Genomic DNA, 13770 nt, shown 5'->3' with positions numbered 1-13770 from the left:
GCATGTGACTGACTAAGAAAGTGTGCAAACATGTGAGCGACCAAGGAAGTGCGCAAGCGTATGTGAGTGACTAAAAACGTGCGCAAGCATGTGAGCGGCCAAAAAAATGACTCAGAAACAGAAGGAGGGGGGGGGGGGCAAGCAGGTTAAAGCGCAGAGTGAGAAATTTCAGCAATAGTGGAGGGGGGGGGTAAGAAAATTAGACCAGGGGGAGAGAGAAGGGCGGCAAAACAATGAACCCGTCTCTGTTTCATGTAGAAGACATTTAATGTCCAAAAAATTCAAAATTCAAAAGGAAAGTGTCTTCAAATTGAAAAATATAATAATAGCATAAAAACACGAATTCCTACATTTATCAAAGAGAAGAATCAAACAATAACGGACCGTTTTACATTATTATCACCATTATTATTATCATCATTTTCCACACACACACACATACACTGAACACGCATGTGCACATGGACATCTGCTTGCCTTGTTGGTGTCCTCGCACAGCACCGTGACGTCCTCTTTTTTTTTCTCTTTCTCCCCCAGAAATAAAAAACAAAAACGGCTGAATGACGTCATATTCGGCGATGAATCATCGGCTGGCAGTGACGCAAGCCTCTCTCTACGAGGACATCATCGCCCTTCCCCTCCCCCTTGTTGCCCCTACTGCCTGGCGGAGCGGAAACCTTAGAACTGCTGCTTGTTCAGCATCGTAAACACACACACACTTCACTTCTTGACTCGGGGAATCGCGGACGAGTTCTTGCGCGGGGGTTTCGATATAATATATATTGATAATTATTATTATTATTTTCGGTCATTATTATTTGGTACCGGATCCGAACCGTGTGTGTGTTCGTTTCCGATTAAATATTACACGCGGAAGAATATTTTATCTAATTAAAAGTGATTGAAGGATTAATATTCAAAGTGGGATTAAACAAATCGTGAATTGCATAGGTGAGTGCTCACTTTTTTATGCATTGATTTCCAATAATGATGTTATAATCAATAGTCTTTTTTTTCATTATAATCATTATTTCACTTCCGGTAACTCATATAGCAGATTTATAGAAAAAATTTTGCATTTCTTTTTTAAGTTTTAAGTTTGGAATTGTGTTAAAATAGTTTATCTCAAATTTTCTTGGTCTTGAGGTTTTGGCTTTTATGAAATGAAATGTTAAGATAGCATGCAGGGCCATACCACCCGCGTCCTGCAGCCAGGGACCCCTAGACTGGAAAATTCGGAGGACCCCTGTATAGTGAATTTATACTGTCAAAAAACATGAGAAATTTAGGAATTGTGTCGGGTCCCCGGGGAACATTTGCTCGGCCATGTAGAATGTTAATCATGCAAAGTGTCTTGAATGTTTTGCATGCTATCATGTTAAATGTTAGCATGCAAAATGTTAAATGTTAAGATATATATGCATATATACATGAATTGAGGGACCAACGTCCAAGAAAATTTATCAATGTTAATTGGAAATTTATTTCTTAAAATCTTTTATACTGTAATTATTGACCCCTGTTAGAATTGAAGCCTGGGCCCCATTGGAAGACTCGTTTAAAGATACTAACAATAATGATTGACATTATCTATAGTTTCTTTTGCAATCATTATTTCACTTTCGCTAACTCATATATAGTAGATTACTAGATGATTTTGCATTTTTCAATTTTTAAAAAGAAATTTTAATGTTATTGAAGTTATCAAATTTTTCGGTGTTGAGATTTTGGCTTCTGTGAAATGTGATGTACTGGGCCATGTAAAATGTCAACATGCAAAATGTAAGATGTTTAATGCAAAATGTAAAATACACATGGAATCAATGACCCCGGTCTCAAGCAATTTTCGGACTTCTTAAAGCCAATTTAATCATTAAAAATCTTCTATACTGTAATACTGTTGACCATGTTCCCATGTTGGACTCCCTACCCGGGCAGGCGTAGATCCGGGGGGGGTGAGGGGGGGAGATCGAGAATAATCATGGGAAAAGTTGGTCTGTCCCGTAAAATACGGGACGATCCAATGAACGCACACAATAAATCGCCCCTCCTAACACATTATCCTGGATTCGCGCCTAGACCCGGGCTCCCATTGACACCACTGGAAAATGAATTATTATTAAATAGCTTATGTAGAATTACATAGCACTTAATTAGTTCAATAATTGACTTCAGTAGCGTATAACGTTTGTATTCTCTTTTGTAGTAAGGTAATTTTTCGAATTAAGAGACGATAAGATGAAAGCGAGTGATAATCTTTGACTGAAAGATGATTTTTATTTTATTACTTTATCAAAAGTATGAAGACAGAATAATAATAATTTTTTTTTGTACAAGAAATTAATTGGAGAAAGGTAATTTAAAAGATTATGAGTTATCTCAAGTATTATTTTGACTTAGGTAATATGGATATTATATCCCCGATAGTGTTTAACAATACGAGATAATCGTTATTATTCATAGTGTGAATTATTCTGAATTTGAAAGTCATACACGTTATAAGTACTAAAATTATATTAAATAGGTCATTTTCTCTCCCCCCCCCCCTTCCCGACATCCTACAGCAGGGATCCCTAGGCTGAGATCCTTGTCGGGCCTAAGGTCTGGGTTCATGGGCCCGTCTATAGTGAACTTTAATGTGAAATAAAGGTAGAAATCGTCTCGGGCTTCCAGGCTGTCAGAGCCCTGTCAGCCCCACTCTCAAGGTGGGGGAGGATCATGGAAAAAAAACTAAATATAGTGAACCTCCTTACCCAGAAGAACAAACCTACTTTTTTACAGTGGCCATTCAAATATACGAGTGGGCTAAGAGGGCAAAAAATAGTGCAAATTAATTGCGAACTAAATTTATATTAGAATTATGTTGAATTCTATAGTAACGACAAACAAATTTCTAAAATACTCGGGCTTTTTTATAGCTTCAAAAAACCCTTATTACAGCTCTACTGAGATACTCGCATCGCGAGAACCCGGGTTCGAATCCCACCGATGCTACAGTGGTGGTCGGCTGAAGTTGGTTTTCTGCGGTTCCAAACTTCGAGGCGCAAAGGCGAGCCTATTTCCCCGTTAAAAAAAAATTTCCGCCACAGAGGGCAACAGGCCTACAATGGTACAAATATTCAATAATTACACTTCACTCACAATTCGAAAAAAAAAAAATGGCAGCTCCTAAAAATTAGACACAACACTAGATACGCACTGTCTTTTAGGTACACACACACACACACTTCATTCCAGACTCTGTCACGAAGTATAAGAGATCTCTGCAACGGGATAAGTCCGGTGGCAGAGCCCTGGCGTTCATTCATTCAGCTCTACTAAGATATAACTCGCATCCGTAGTTCAGCCCTTTTATATTTCATATAAGGGAGAATTTACTGCAGTGGTTTTTAACCGCTTGTCCGCGGACCGCTAGGAGGTCCTTGGAGAGATTTCAGAGGGTCCCCGAGCTTGGATGAGAAAAAATATCCATTGTTTTTACATTGCTATATACTGAATACTTTTTTGCAATGGGGGTATTTTGTAGCCTATATTTTATTGAAACGGAGGGTCCGTGGACCAGAAAAAGTGAAGAACCCCACGGACTAAAAATTTATCCAATTTGTATAACAGAAAAAAAAACTTATTCTTATTTAATATTTTGCAAAAACCACATTTATGGTTGCCTTTTTCTTCGAGCCATTGATGATTCTCTCCAAATGATCACCTGATTCCTGTATTGTTTGTTTATTTGCCGGAAAAATGCTCCGAAACCCAAAATAACAGAAGAAAATCATTACAAGGACTTATCATTAGCATCTATTCATTGTTCAGCTTCAGATAGAAATCTGCCCCGTTGACACATATCCATATAATTTTCCCTCTTCTTTTTTCTTAATAACTAATATAAAGATTTATTTATATCAGACTGGTATGAAAGAAATAAGTTTTTTAAATTATAAAAAAAAACCGAACAAAATCTTGATTACCTCAAAACTTGTAGCTTTTTAATGGGTAATTAATTAATTAATTAATTTTAAAATAGAAAAATTAATGACTAATTAATGAAAGGAAATTAATTAATTTAAAAATCCTTTTTCGAATTGATTCATTTTTAATTTATAGTATTTATTTATTTATTTATCGTTAATAATTAATTATTATTAATTTATCGCCATGATTTAATATGTTAAACAATTTATCTCAATATTTCATTATATTTTAATAACAATTTAATATATCAAAGTAGTTTATCGCAATAATTTTTTAAATAATCTCTTCTTTACTTTTTTGCATTCACTTATTTTGCGAGGATATAGATTGCTGAGTGCTGTATATCCATTAACGCAATCAAGAATAATTGAATGATTTGATTTCACAAGAACGGAAAGCAATGAATAAGCTGATTTGAAACAAAAAAAAACAAGGAAATAAATGTTTTTAGCACTTTTAATAACGAGTCTCAATGGAGTAATTTCCTCCTCTAAATAGAAGAAATCCATGAAAAAGAATTGATTAATCGCAATTGTATGTTTAGAAATCTCGAAATGACTCATATTTTGAAGAAATTATTGTGAAATTATTATTATGATACGGTACGTTGACACATCAGACACGTCACCAAAAAAAAAAAAAATTCATGATCAGTTGCAATTATCACCGAAAAACGTTTCATTTCAAAACATGTTTCGAAAATTATACTGAAATTACACCAGGTGTCGAAGAAAGTAATTTCGGGCCCTAAAAGGTTCTGCGGGCCCCATGTTAAAAATTCCAGCAGTAAAACGAAATACCACTTAAAAACTCAAACAAGAAATTTAATTTTGTAATTGAGAATGACAAAAATTTTTTATTTATCTAAAGGATTCTATCCACAATTTGAGTCTCCCCGAGCCTTATTGGTGAGCAGTGAATTGTGTAAGATCTGAATAAGAGTTCTTCGGATCATCACGTATTTTACGGTACAGACAAATTTTCCCACATTATTCGGCTCTTGGAATGGGCGATCTTTCCTATCCCCCCCCCCCCTTCCGCTGGATTGGTGCTGTCAATGAACACGAGGCGGCTTCAGCTGCGAATGAAGCCCATGTATCTTAAGCTTCTAATGTGGCCGAGGCAGACAACATCAGCTGCGAATGAAGCCCATATATCTTAAACTTCTAATGAGGCCGAGGCAGACAACATCAGCTGCGAATAGAGTGAAGGCAAGCATCTTCAGCTGCAAATGAAGCCAAAACGGATATCTGTAGCTTCAAGTGGAGCGAAGGCTGACATTTTTAGATTCGAATGGAGCGAAAGCAGGCATCTTCAGCTGCGAATGGATCGGAGATAGACATTTTTGGCTCCGAATGGAGCGGAGAATCCACTTATTTTGTTGGTGCATTGGATCATCCCGTATTTTACGGGACAAACACATTCACCCCATATTATTCAGCTCTTGGGTTTGGCAATCGCCCCCTGACACAGGTAGGGTCCAGTCCTCGGACCTGAGATGATTTTCATCATTTTTTGATTTTTTACACTATAATTTACTATGGGGGGGGGGGCGGCATTGAAAAATCTAGCTTGGGAGGGCCACTGAAAAACCCAGCTTAGGGCCCTGCTGGGGGATGTGGAATCCACAACCCCCCCCCCCCCCCATCGATAAACAGGGAGAATAACCACAGCAAATAAGCCGTTTAATTTGCACGAATGTGCTCCATAGGAATGTACCACAACACACAAATCCTCTTCATCCTAGTATGTACTCATCCCGAACCTATTATGGAACCTCCCTTCTGAGTATGATGCAGAGTGAATGAATCTGTTTTCATTCTTCCCCACCATATATATCCTCTCTCTCTCTCTGGTTATTAATAATCCCACCCACATCCAGATGACGTGATTTACCACCGCACACGTGGATGTAAGTAGTGAACTCGTTGAACCTCCTGCACTCTCTCTCTCTATCTCGAACGTAAAAACCTCAGTATATACCTCGATTGAATAAAGTGAACATATTCCTAGAATAGCAGGCACCCTATACGCATAAACCCCCCTCAACACGTTCTCCCCGAAAAAAGCGTCGCTATTGAATGGGGGCTGTTGAACGTTTTGTTATCAGCATTCCCCACAATGCTTGATCGAAAATCCCCACTATTATCCGTCACATACAATATTTAAGTAAAGAGGAAGTGATATACATTTTTTTTTTCTAAAGGTTAAAGGGGATTATGGAGGCAATGATATCGTTATAAGTATGTCATAAAATCCTATTTTTGGTGAATCCCCGAGCAGAATTTCGTAATCCCAATTTAATGGATTTTTTTTTCAAAGATTTGACTGAAAAATCCCTAGAAGGGAATTATAATTATCTCTGTATAATTTCACACTTTCTTTCCGATCATTTCACACTTTAAATGATCGGAAATGATGTAAGAATAACTGAATTTTTGTTCAGATTCTTCACACAATATTCAACCGATTTCGGTGAAAGAAAAGACAATGTTCACAGGTCTCTTACGCCACTGTGCAGTTGAATGTTGTACGACCCCTGTCCTCCACTGCCGGATCCACTCTTAACAGACATATTATCCGAAAACAATATTGCGAGGATCCTTAATTGCACTTTCTAAGGATAACTACTTTTTCGATTATTCGATATTTAAATGATAACTGTGAAGTTAAATGTTCGGCATCCCTTCTGCACTCGGATTTGCTCTTAACGGACGGGGTCATTTCACCTTTTAAGGATAGCCATATTTTCACTCAGATTCTTCAATATTTAACTGATTTCAAATGGTTACGATACTGTGCAGTTAAATGTTCTACGTCCCATCCGCTGTCAGATCCGCTTTTAACGGGCGTGTTTCCCGAAAATAATATCACGGGTTTCCTTCATTTCACCCTTTAATGATAACCAGATTTTTGCTCGAATTCTTCGATATTTCATTTTGCGGGCGGACCATACAATCCTAAAGGTGACCTACCTAACTTCTTGAACAGGGATTCTTAACCGGGGTTCCTCGGAAAGATTTCAGGTAGGTCCGTGACTATGAGGCTGGATGAAAAGAAATTTATTCTTTATTTTTAACCGTAAATTTATCAGGTATAATTTTAAAACGGGTTGTGCGTGGCATTCGTTTTATTTTCACAAGGGAGTTTGGGCACAAAAGGTTAAGAACCTCTGCTCTAAAACATTATCGAAAAAATGTAAACCGTAAAAATTCGCTGCCACTCAGGTTTTTACTACCCTGAGCACGTATTTGAATATACGGCCATGGATATTACATAGCAAACTAATAATAATAATTTGGCCAAGTATCTTGAACATTTGATGGAAATCGGAATAATCACTGAAATGCACACTCAAGAGGGAAAAGAAATCTCAAAAAAGATTACGGACGAAAATAAATAAAATAAACGATATACAACAGATATATAATGGAAAAAAAAAAGATAAAATAGACGCCATTTTTTCGTCTCACTTGGCGTAGCAAGAAGCCATGAGTCATATTCCCCAAAAAAAAAGCATTTTCTCTGGTTCTGTACTAATGATTTTTCCTGCCCTAAATATTTTTATTTTATCTACACATGTTCATTCGCGTATTGCGAGATCACGTTAAAAGAGAAAAGGAAAAAAAAAAATCGCGTATTTTAATACGATTTAAATAAAAATATAAAAACACTTCACGCGAGAGAATAATATAATGACTTCGGATTGAACTTCGTGCACAGTTGAGTGTTTTATTTTTACTGTCCACTGATTTTTTTCGTCTTTTTGCGTTCCTTTTTTCTACCATTCCGTTGTCCTTTTTGAGGTCAGCTTGAGTGAGTCATGGTGGAAAGATTCAGTTCAGGTATCTTTGGTTTTGAGGAACAAACTTCCTTGTGCCTTCTGTACAAACAATATCCATCTATTATTTTAAAAAAAACGGGATGAGAATAATAAAAGAAGAATGAAAGAATGAATTAAACGGGATGCATGGGCTATATTTTATTGGAGGAAAAATTAAATATGAGGAAATTGGGCTGTGTTCGTAGGTTTCTCTGTAAATAACATTTTGAATTTTAAACATTTTTTGCCTGATCATGATCAAAGCAGTTTTGTGAAATTCTTCACTTGGGAATTACTGTCGTGATTGGTACTTTGATGTAATTTCATCTCCCCAAAGTATCTCAAGGCCTCATGGAACTTGAATGAAACTAATTGAATTTGCACCTTAAGCTCTATGGCACACTGTTTCGAGAATCAATGAATTCAAGGAACCGAAACTGATAGAAATACGGACTTAGAAAATTGGGGGAGAATGATTGGATATTGGATTTTTTTTTTTTTAATTCATTGCTTCCTTTTTTTTAAATTCATTCTTGAGAAATTTGTTTTCTCAAAGTACATTTCATTTTTTCAGAAATTCATTTTTTCGAAAATTCATTCTTGAGAAATTATAATTTCTTTATTTTTTCAAGAAATTTATTCTTGAGAAATTAATTTCTTCCTTTTTTGGAAACTATTTCAAGTGAATTTCTTCATTTTTCATAAATTCTTTTGTTTTTTTTTTAACATTGGAAAATCAATTGACTTCTTCGATGAAATTTAGGAATTTCCTTCATTTCTAAGGTCCTTGAAGCGAATGGTTTGTGAGTAATGCACATTAAAGTTCACATCAGATCATTTTTACGACCGGATCTATTGCATAGTAATTAGCTGATAGCAATAGTGATGATGATGATGATAATCATTGATCATATAACGTTTTACTATAATAATCATCATCATCAACGAGTTTACTCATTCTGATAACATTTTTTGCGAGAGGATAACATATAATGGAAAGAGGAAAAATGGTTATAAAAAAAAGCCGAGCCACAAAACAGAATTAATCATCATCATAATTGACTGACAGCAAATCACCTCCGGCAAGGACGGTGGTGAGGAAGCGAGAATCAAGTTTTGTGTTAGCATGATGCATAGTGTTATGAGTGAAAAAGAAACTATAGGCGTTTTGAGCGTGTGTGTCTATGGTCTTAGAAGTATTTAAAAGGTGCGGCAGGGCTTTAAACTCGTTCTGAATAGAAATTTCTTCAGTCTGAAAAGACTGAAAAGATGAGAGAAGAGAGAAAACTCGATCTCGAGCTTCTTTGGGCATTTTTTGTTTCGTTTTGCCATCTTTTCTTTTTTCATGCCAAGGCTGTTTGTTCACTCGCTGCTGCCGCCACTTTGAAAAAGAAAAGAAAAAAAGTCATATAATGAATGAGTGAGTCATCACAAGGCTGCCTTGAAAGGTGCGTGCTCACAGAACCAGATTGATTGCTAGAGAATTCTCTCTAGATTTTTTTTTTTTTTCCTTTTAGCTAGTCAAGGATGTTATAACACGCACAGATCGTATAGCAAGCAGTATTATGAGTTGAAAATCTAGGCCGTATAATGGGAATGATGCTTTTTATGAGCAGATTTTATCATCGGATAAAATTTGTCTCCGGGTTATGGAAGGAGAAATTTTTCGGGTCATTTTAAAAGTTTCACGTGGGAAAAAAATTTGTGCAAGATATTTTTTTAACTGAATTTTTTTTTTTCTCGTGATTTGATTACTTTCGGTGTGTTTTTGAGGTTTCGTCGTTGTAGAATTTTCGAAATCCACCAAATTATTGTATTTTTTTTCCCACATGAAGAATTAAATTTCCCCAAAGGGGAAGAAATGAATTTCTGAAAAAGAAAAAAAAATGAATTTCCGAAAAAGGGAAGAAAATGAAGAATTGAAAAAAATTCTAAAATTGAATTTTATGATTAATCATGAAAATTGAATTCTGATAAAATATTTATGGAAGAACAATTTCCGAAAAAGAAAGAAATGAATTTCTTAAGCATGAATTTTTTTTCCGTAAAGAAAAAATTCAATTTCTGAAAAATGAATTACTGAATTTCTAAAAAAGTTTTTAATGAATTTCTAAAAAAATGTTTTCATGAATTTCTAAAAAATGTTTTCATGAGTTTCTGAAAAATGAAGAAGTGAATTTTTCCGAAGAATGAAAGTCAGTATGGTCAACAAGATAAAACATCCCAGCATATCTCATAGAATTTTCAGTGACACAAGAAAAATGGGTCTTTCTCTTGTGTTTCAGATGATGTCACATACATTGACTATCGACCCGTTCATTTTTTTTTTCTAAGTTTCAGGAAATGTTTGTAATCTATATTTAGAATGTTTAAAATCTCTGCCAAATTTTGATTCGTTAATTTTAGACTTTCTTTGATTTCTTCCTCTAATCCTTATCTTCAATGAAAGAGGGGTCATCATTCTGGGTTTTCCGGGACGCATTGGAAGAAGGAAAAGCTGTTTTCAATAACACTCGAAACGATAGCTGGAGAGAGCACTTTGAAGCTAAATTTATATCATTCTAAATTGATTTAAATAAACGAAATTCTTTGAATTTAAGAAAAATATTTATTTATGTTAGTTTGATCGCGCATTAATTCAGTTCTGGACAGCGGATATTGTATAACTCCGAAATTAAAACTTCGCGAGATCATCTACCTGTTGATTCATTCGAGGCGTCATTAATAGGGCTAGAATTTTCAGAACCTAAAAACCGACAGAATATGCTCCATAAAAAATGCAGTTTTGCCCGAAAAAAAACTTAAAATATGCCGTAAAAAGCCTAAACCTGAAATACGCTTTTATAATTGGCTGGCCATATTTCCTCAAGGAAATTACATGAATCACCAACCATTGTCCAAAATGATGTCAAAGGCGCAAATAAAATTGCTAAATTGTTTCTAATATCGCCGGAAAATCGCCAGTCATTACCAAAAACGATGCCAAAGATGAAATAAAATTGTTAATATCGTTGAAAACTTACCAATTGTGGGAAATGAAGTTAGTGAAGAGAGCTCTCGAGGGGGAAAAAACTCATTGTTCTTCTGAAATATGCGTTTTGCATATGCTCTAAAATTACGTTCAACTTCACCTTGTGGCATTACGAAAGTTAATTTTGAATAAGATACTTAGATATAGAGCAGCACAAGGGCGTAGCGAGGGGGGGGGGACTTGGGGGTCTGGTCCCCCCCCCCCCGAAATGTGAAAAAATGACCGAAAAAAGGTTAAAAGATGGCCAAATCCATTGTTTTGTCAGTTTGGTCCCCCCCCCCCAAAATGAAAGTGGTCCCCCCCCGAACGAAATGTCTGGCTACGCCCCTGGAGCAGCAGCTGAACATGTATAGAACAAAAACGCTCAAATCTTTCGGGGGTGACCTCATGTGACTCCTCAAGTTGGATCCGATTTCAACATCACTTGTAAGTTCAATGGTATTAGTTTTGGGCAATTTCCGTACTCGTGCCTCTTAGAAATATGGTTTTTTTTTCGTTTTTGGGTGATGGCCGACTGACTGATTCAAGAAAGTTTCTGAGGGAAGATAGGCAGATGTCTTGAGGAGAAGAGGGTCACGGAAGTTCGAACGTTCCGTCCCCGACATTATGACTCATACATATGTGTGAGTGTGTGTAGAGAGAGCCTCTCCTCTTCCTGTGACGTCATTGTCTAAAAAGTGGGGATGATGTTGAGGGAGATTTTTCCGTCCACATCCACACACATTTTTTGTTGGGGTCCTTTTTTGCTGCAGATGGTCTACATATGTCATCTGTTTTGCTTTTACTCCATATATAAGTAGAAGAATTTTCTCTTTTAGGAAACTCTTACCAGCTGGTAACTTCCTGTGCGCCATAAAGGAATGATTATTGCAACCGTTTGGTGCTCGAAGCTCATGTAACGTGCGAGGGGGCATCAGAAGTGTTTGGAACTTGTGGTAGCTCGTCTTGATCTTTAGGTAGGAAATTTTGATTTCTGAAAATCATTTTGTGTGCTCAGACCGAGGCGGTAACTGGGATTTCTGCCGCCCGGGGCAAACATTATTGTGCCGCCCACAACTTTTAAAATTCGATAATTTTATAACGGTGTTCTTTCTTCCCATCTAAAACTGCCGCCCCCAAAATTTTTCCGCCTGGGACAGTTGCCCACCTGCCCCCTCTAGTTCCGGCCCTGGATCAGACCCATGAAATTTATTATCATGGGTGCCCGAGCAACCCCGGTTCCGACACCATTGTAACGTGCCGTCTAATTGGATGTATCAAAAGAACAGAATGGTGTCTAGAGGTGTGATAGTGTGGGTATATGTGTATCCTTTAACTCGTGTTGCAACGCGCCAGTTGATGTCTTCTCATTGAATGTATCACAGCAGAATGGTGTCTAGAATCGAGGTGCGAGAATAGTTCTGATGTGTTTGTTTGTGTATATCCTTCTGTATGAATATTAATTTCAACCACACGTGTTTTGGTTACACCCCAATGTTTTGTGGTTGCTTAATTTATCTCATTTTGTCACCTCCTCTCTTTCTCTAGTGGGATGCCCTCCATTATGTCCGGAGGTGTTGAAATACAGTACCCAGGAGATTCGATGATGATGTTATCCGAGCACCACAGGCGTACAAGACCTCAGATGCTCTACCTGCCGTCGAGGAAAACTCCGTCGAATCTGTTGTCCCCGGGACGACGAAGGCCGTCCGTCATGAGCGGCAGGTGCGACAAGAAAGACATGTCCGATCACGTGCGGTTACTGCCGATTTCGGAACTTGCGTCGGCGCTCGAGAAAGACGCCGACTGTCCGCCTCTGGTGTTGGACTGCCGGCCGAGTTTGGCTTTTGGTCGCGGGCGGATAAGGACAGCTGTCTCCTTGAGGTGTTCCGACAGGATCACCCGAAGGAGGTTACAGTTCGGTAAGATCGACGTCGCCGATCTCGTGCCGGACACGAAAGCCAAAGAGATTCTCAGAGACTGCAAAGGAACGGAAGTGGTTGTGTACGACGAGTGCACAAGTGACGTGGACCAGCTCACGGACGAGCACCATCTGAAGCCAGTTGTTTCGGCTCTATGGGAGATGGGTGCCAGGCCTGCTCTTCTTGAAGGTAAGCGAGCCTATTTTTCGATTGTTAAACCTTATAAAATAGAACTACACCAGGGCTGGACAAATCCCAGGCGCCAGGTCACCATGGCGACTAAAAAGTTTGTATTGGCGCCTAAAGTTTCTTTTGTGTAGTCATTAAATCGCGTGCTAAGAACAGCACAAAATGTTTGGAATTTATAGCAGTATATATCTGCTAACATGCCAATTATACCCTGAAAAAGTCAAAATAAGCATTATTTTTGGACCTTTTCCTCCGGGTAAAAATATTTTGGAGCCTAAAAATGTTTTGTGGTGACTAAATTTCTTTGCGATTTGTCCAGCTCTGAACTAGTCATTAATGTTCGTCTTTGACTTTGGCCTTTTACGAATATCAACGATTCCAATGAGTGATTCCCTCCTATTCGAAACTCAGAATTTAATTAATTTAAACTCAGAATATATATTAGGCTTTATTCCTACTCTGAAGTCTTTAAAGGGTAGGCCCCGAGTCTCAAACAAGAGGTACCCAAAATTATTGAAGGCATTAATTTCAATGGGGATTTCTATCATTTTCATATTTTTTGTGTAAGTATTTTTTAGCATTTCTCAGCTTAATAAATGTCATAGTTAATTCCATGCTTGCCGTATATTAAAAATTCCTCCCTTCCCGCGGAATATATATACAAAATCGGGCTTTAGAGGCCTCGAGCCTTCGCTATCGTCACAAAAATTCCTACGTCTAAAAACTACTTCTTCATTAATTCATATGTATTTTTCCACATACAGAGCAGTTTCCCTCCTAACCAGATCATGGCCCGCCGCTCTGTCTCAATGAAGAGATATAAGCAGGTGGTCGAATAAGACTAGAGTCATGCC

The 13770-nt window shown here is 37.4% G+C and overlaps 1 protein-coding gene across 4 annotated transcripts in view; it reads left to right on the top strand.

Annotated features, from left to right (window-relative positions):
- Window positions 1-680: 680 nt before the first annotated feature.
- LOC149075991 (dual specificity protein phosphatase 10-like) overlaps window positions 681-13770 on the top strand; it is a 29495-nt gene continuing 16405 nt past the window's right edge. The window contains exons 1-3 of one of the 4 annotated variants that reach the window (XM_089243519.1): window positions 681-951; window positions 11645-11782; window positions 12354-12916. In XM_089243519.1, coding sequence (XP_089099645.1) covers window positions 12358-12916 — 559 coding nt within the window. In that variant the 5' untranslated portion in view covers window positions 681-951; window positions 11645-11782; window positions 12354-12357. Of the gene's footprint in view, window positions 952-7730; window positions 7818-11644; window positions 11783-11819; window positions 12213-12353; window positions 12917-13770 lie in introns of those variants that run through there. The other 3 variants (XM_089243517.1, XM_089243520.1, XM_089243518.1) reach the window with 3 other exon arrangements.

The sequence above is a fragment of the Pholcus phalangioides genome, unplaced genomic scaffold (assembly GCF_987345545.1).
Source record: "Pholcus phalangioides strain wild (caught in Gottingen) unplaced genomic scaffold, Ppha-v1.0 ptg000015l_1, whole genome shotgun sequence".
NCBI lineage: Eukaryota > Metazoa > Arthropoda > Arachnida > Araneae > Pholcidae > Pholcus > Pholcus phalangioides.
Note: the sequence above shows the minus strand (reverse complement) of the source record. Positions and strands in the feature narration are given on the sequence as shown.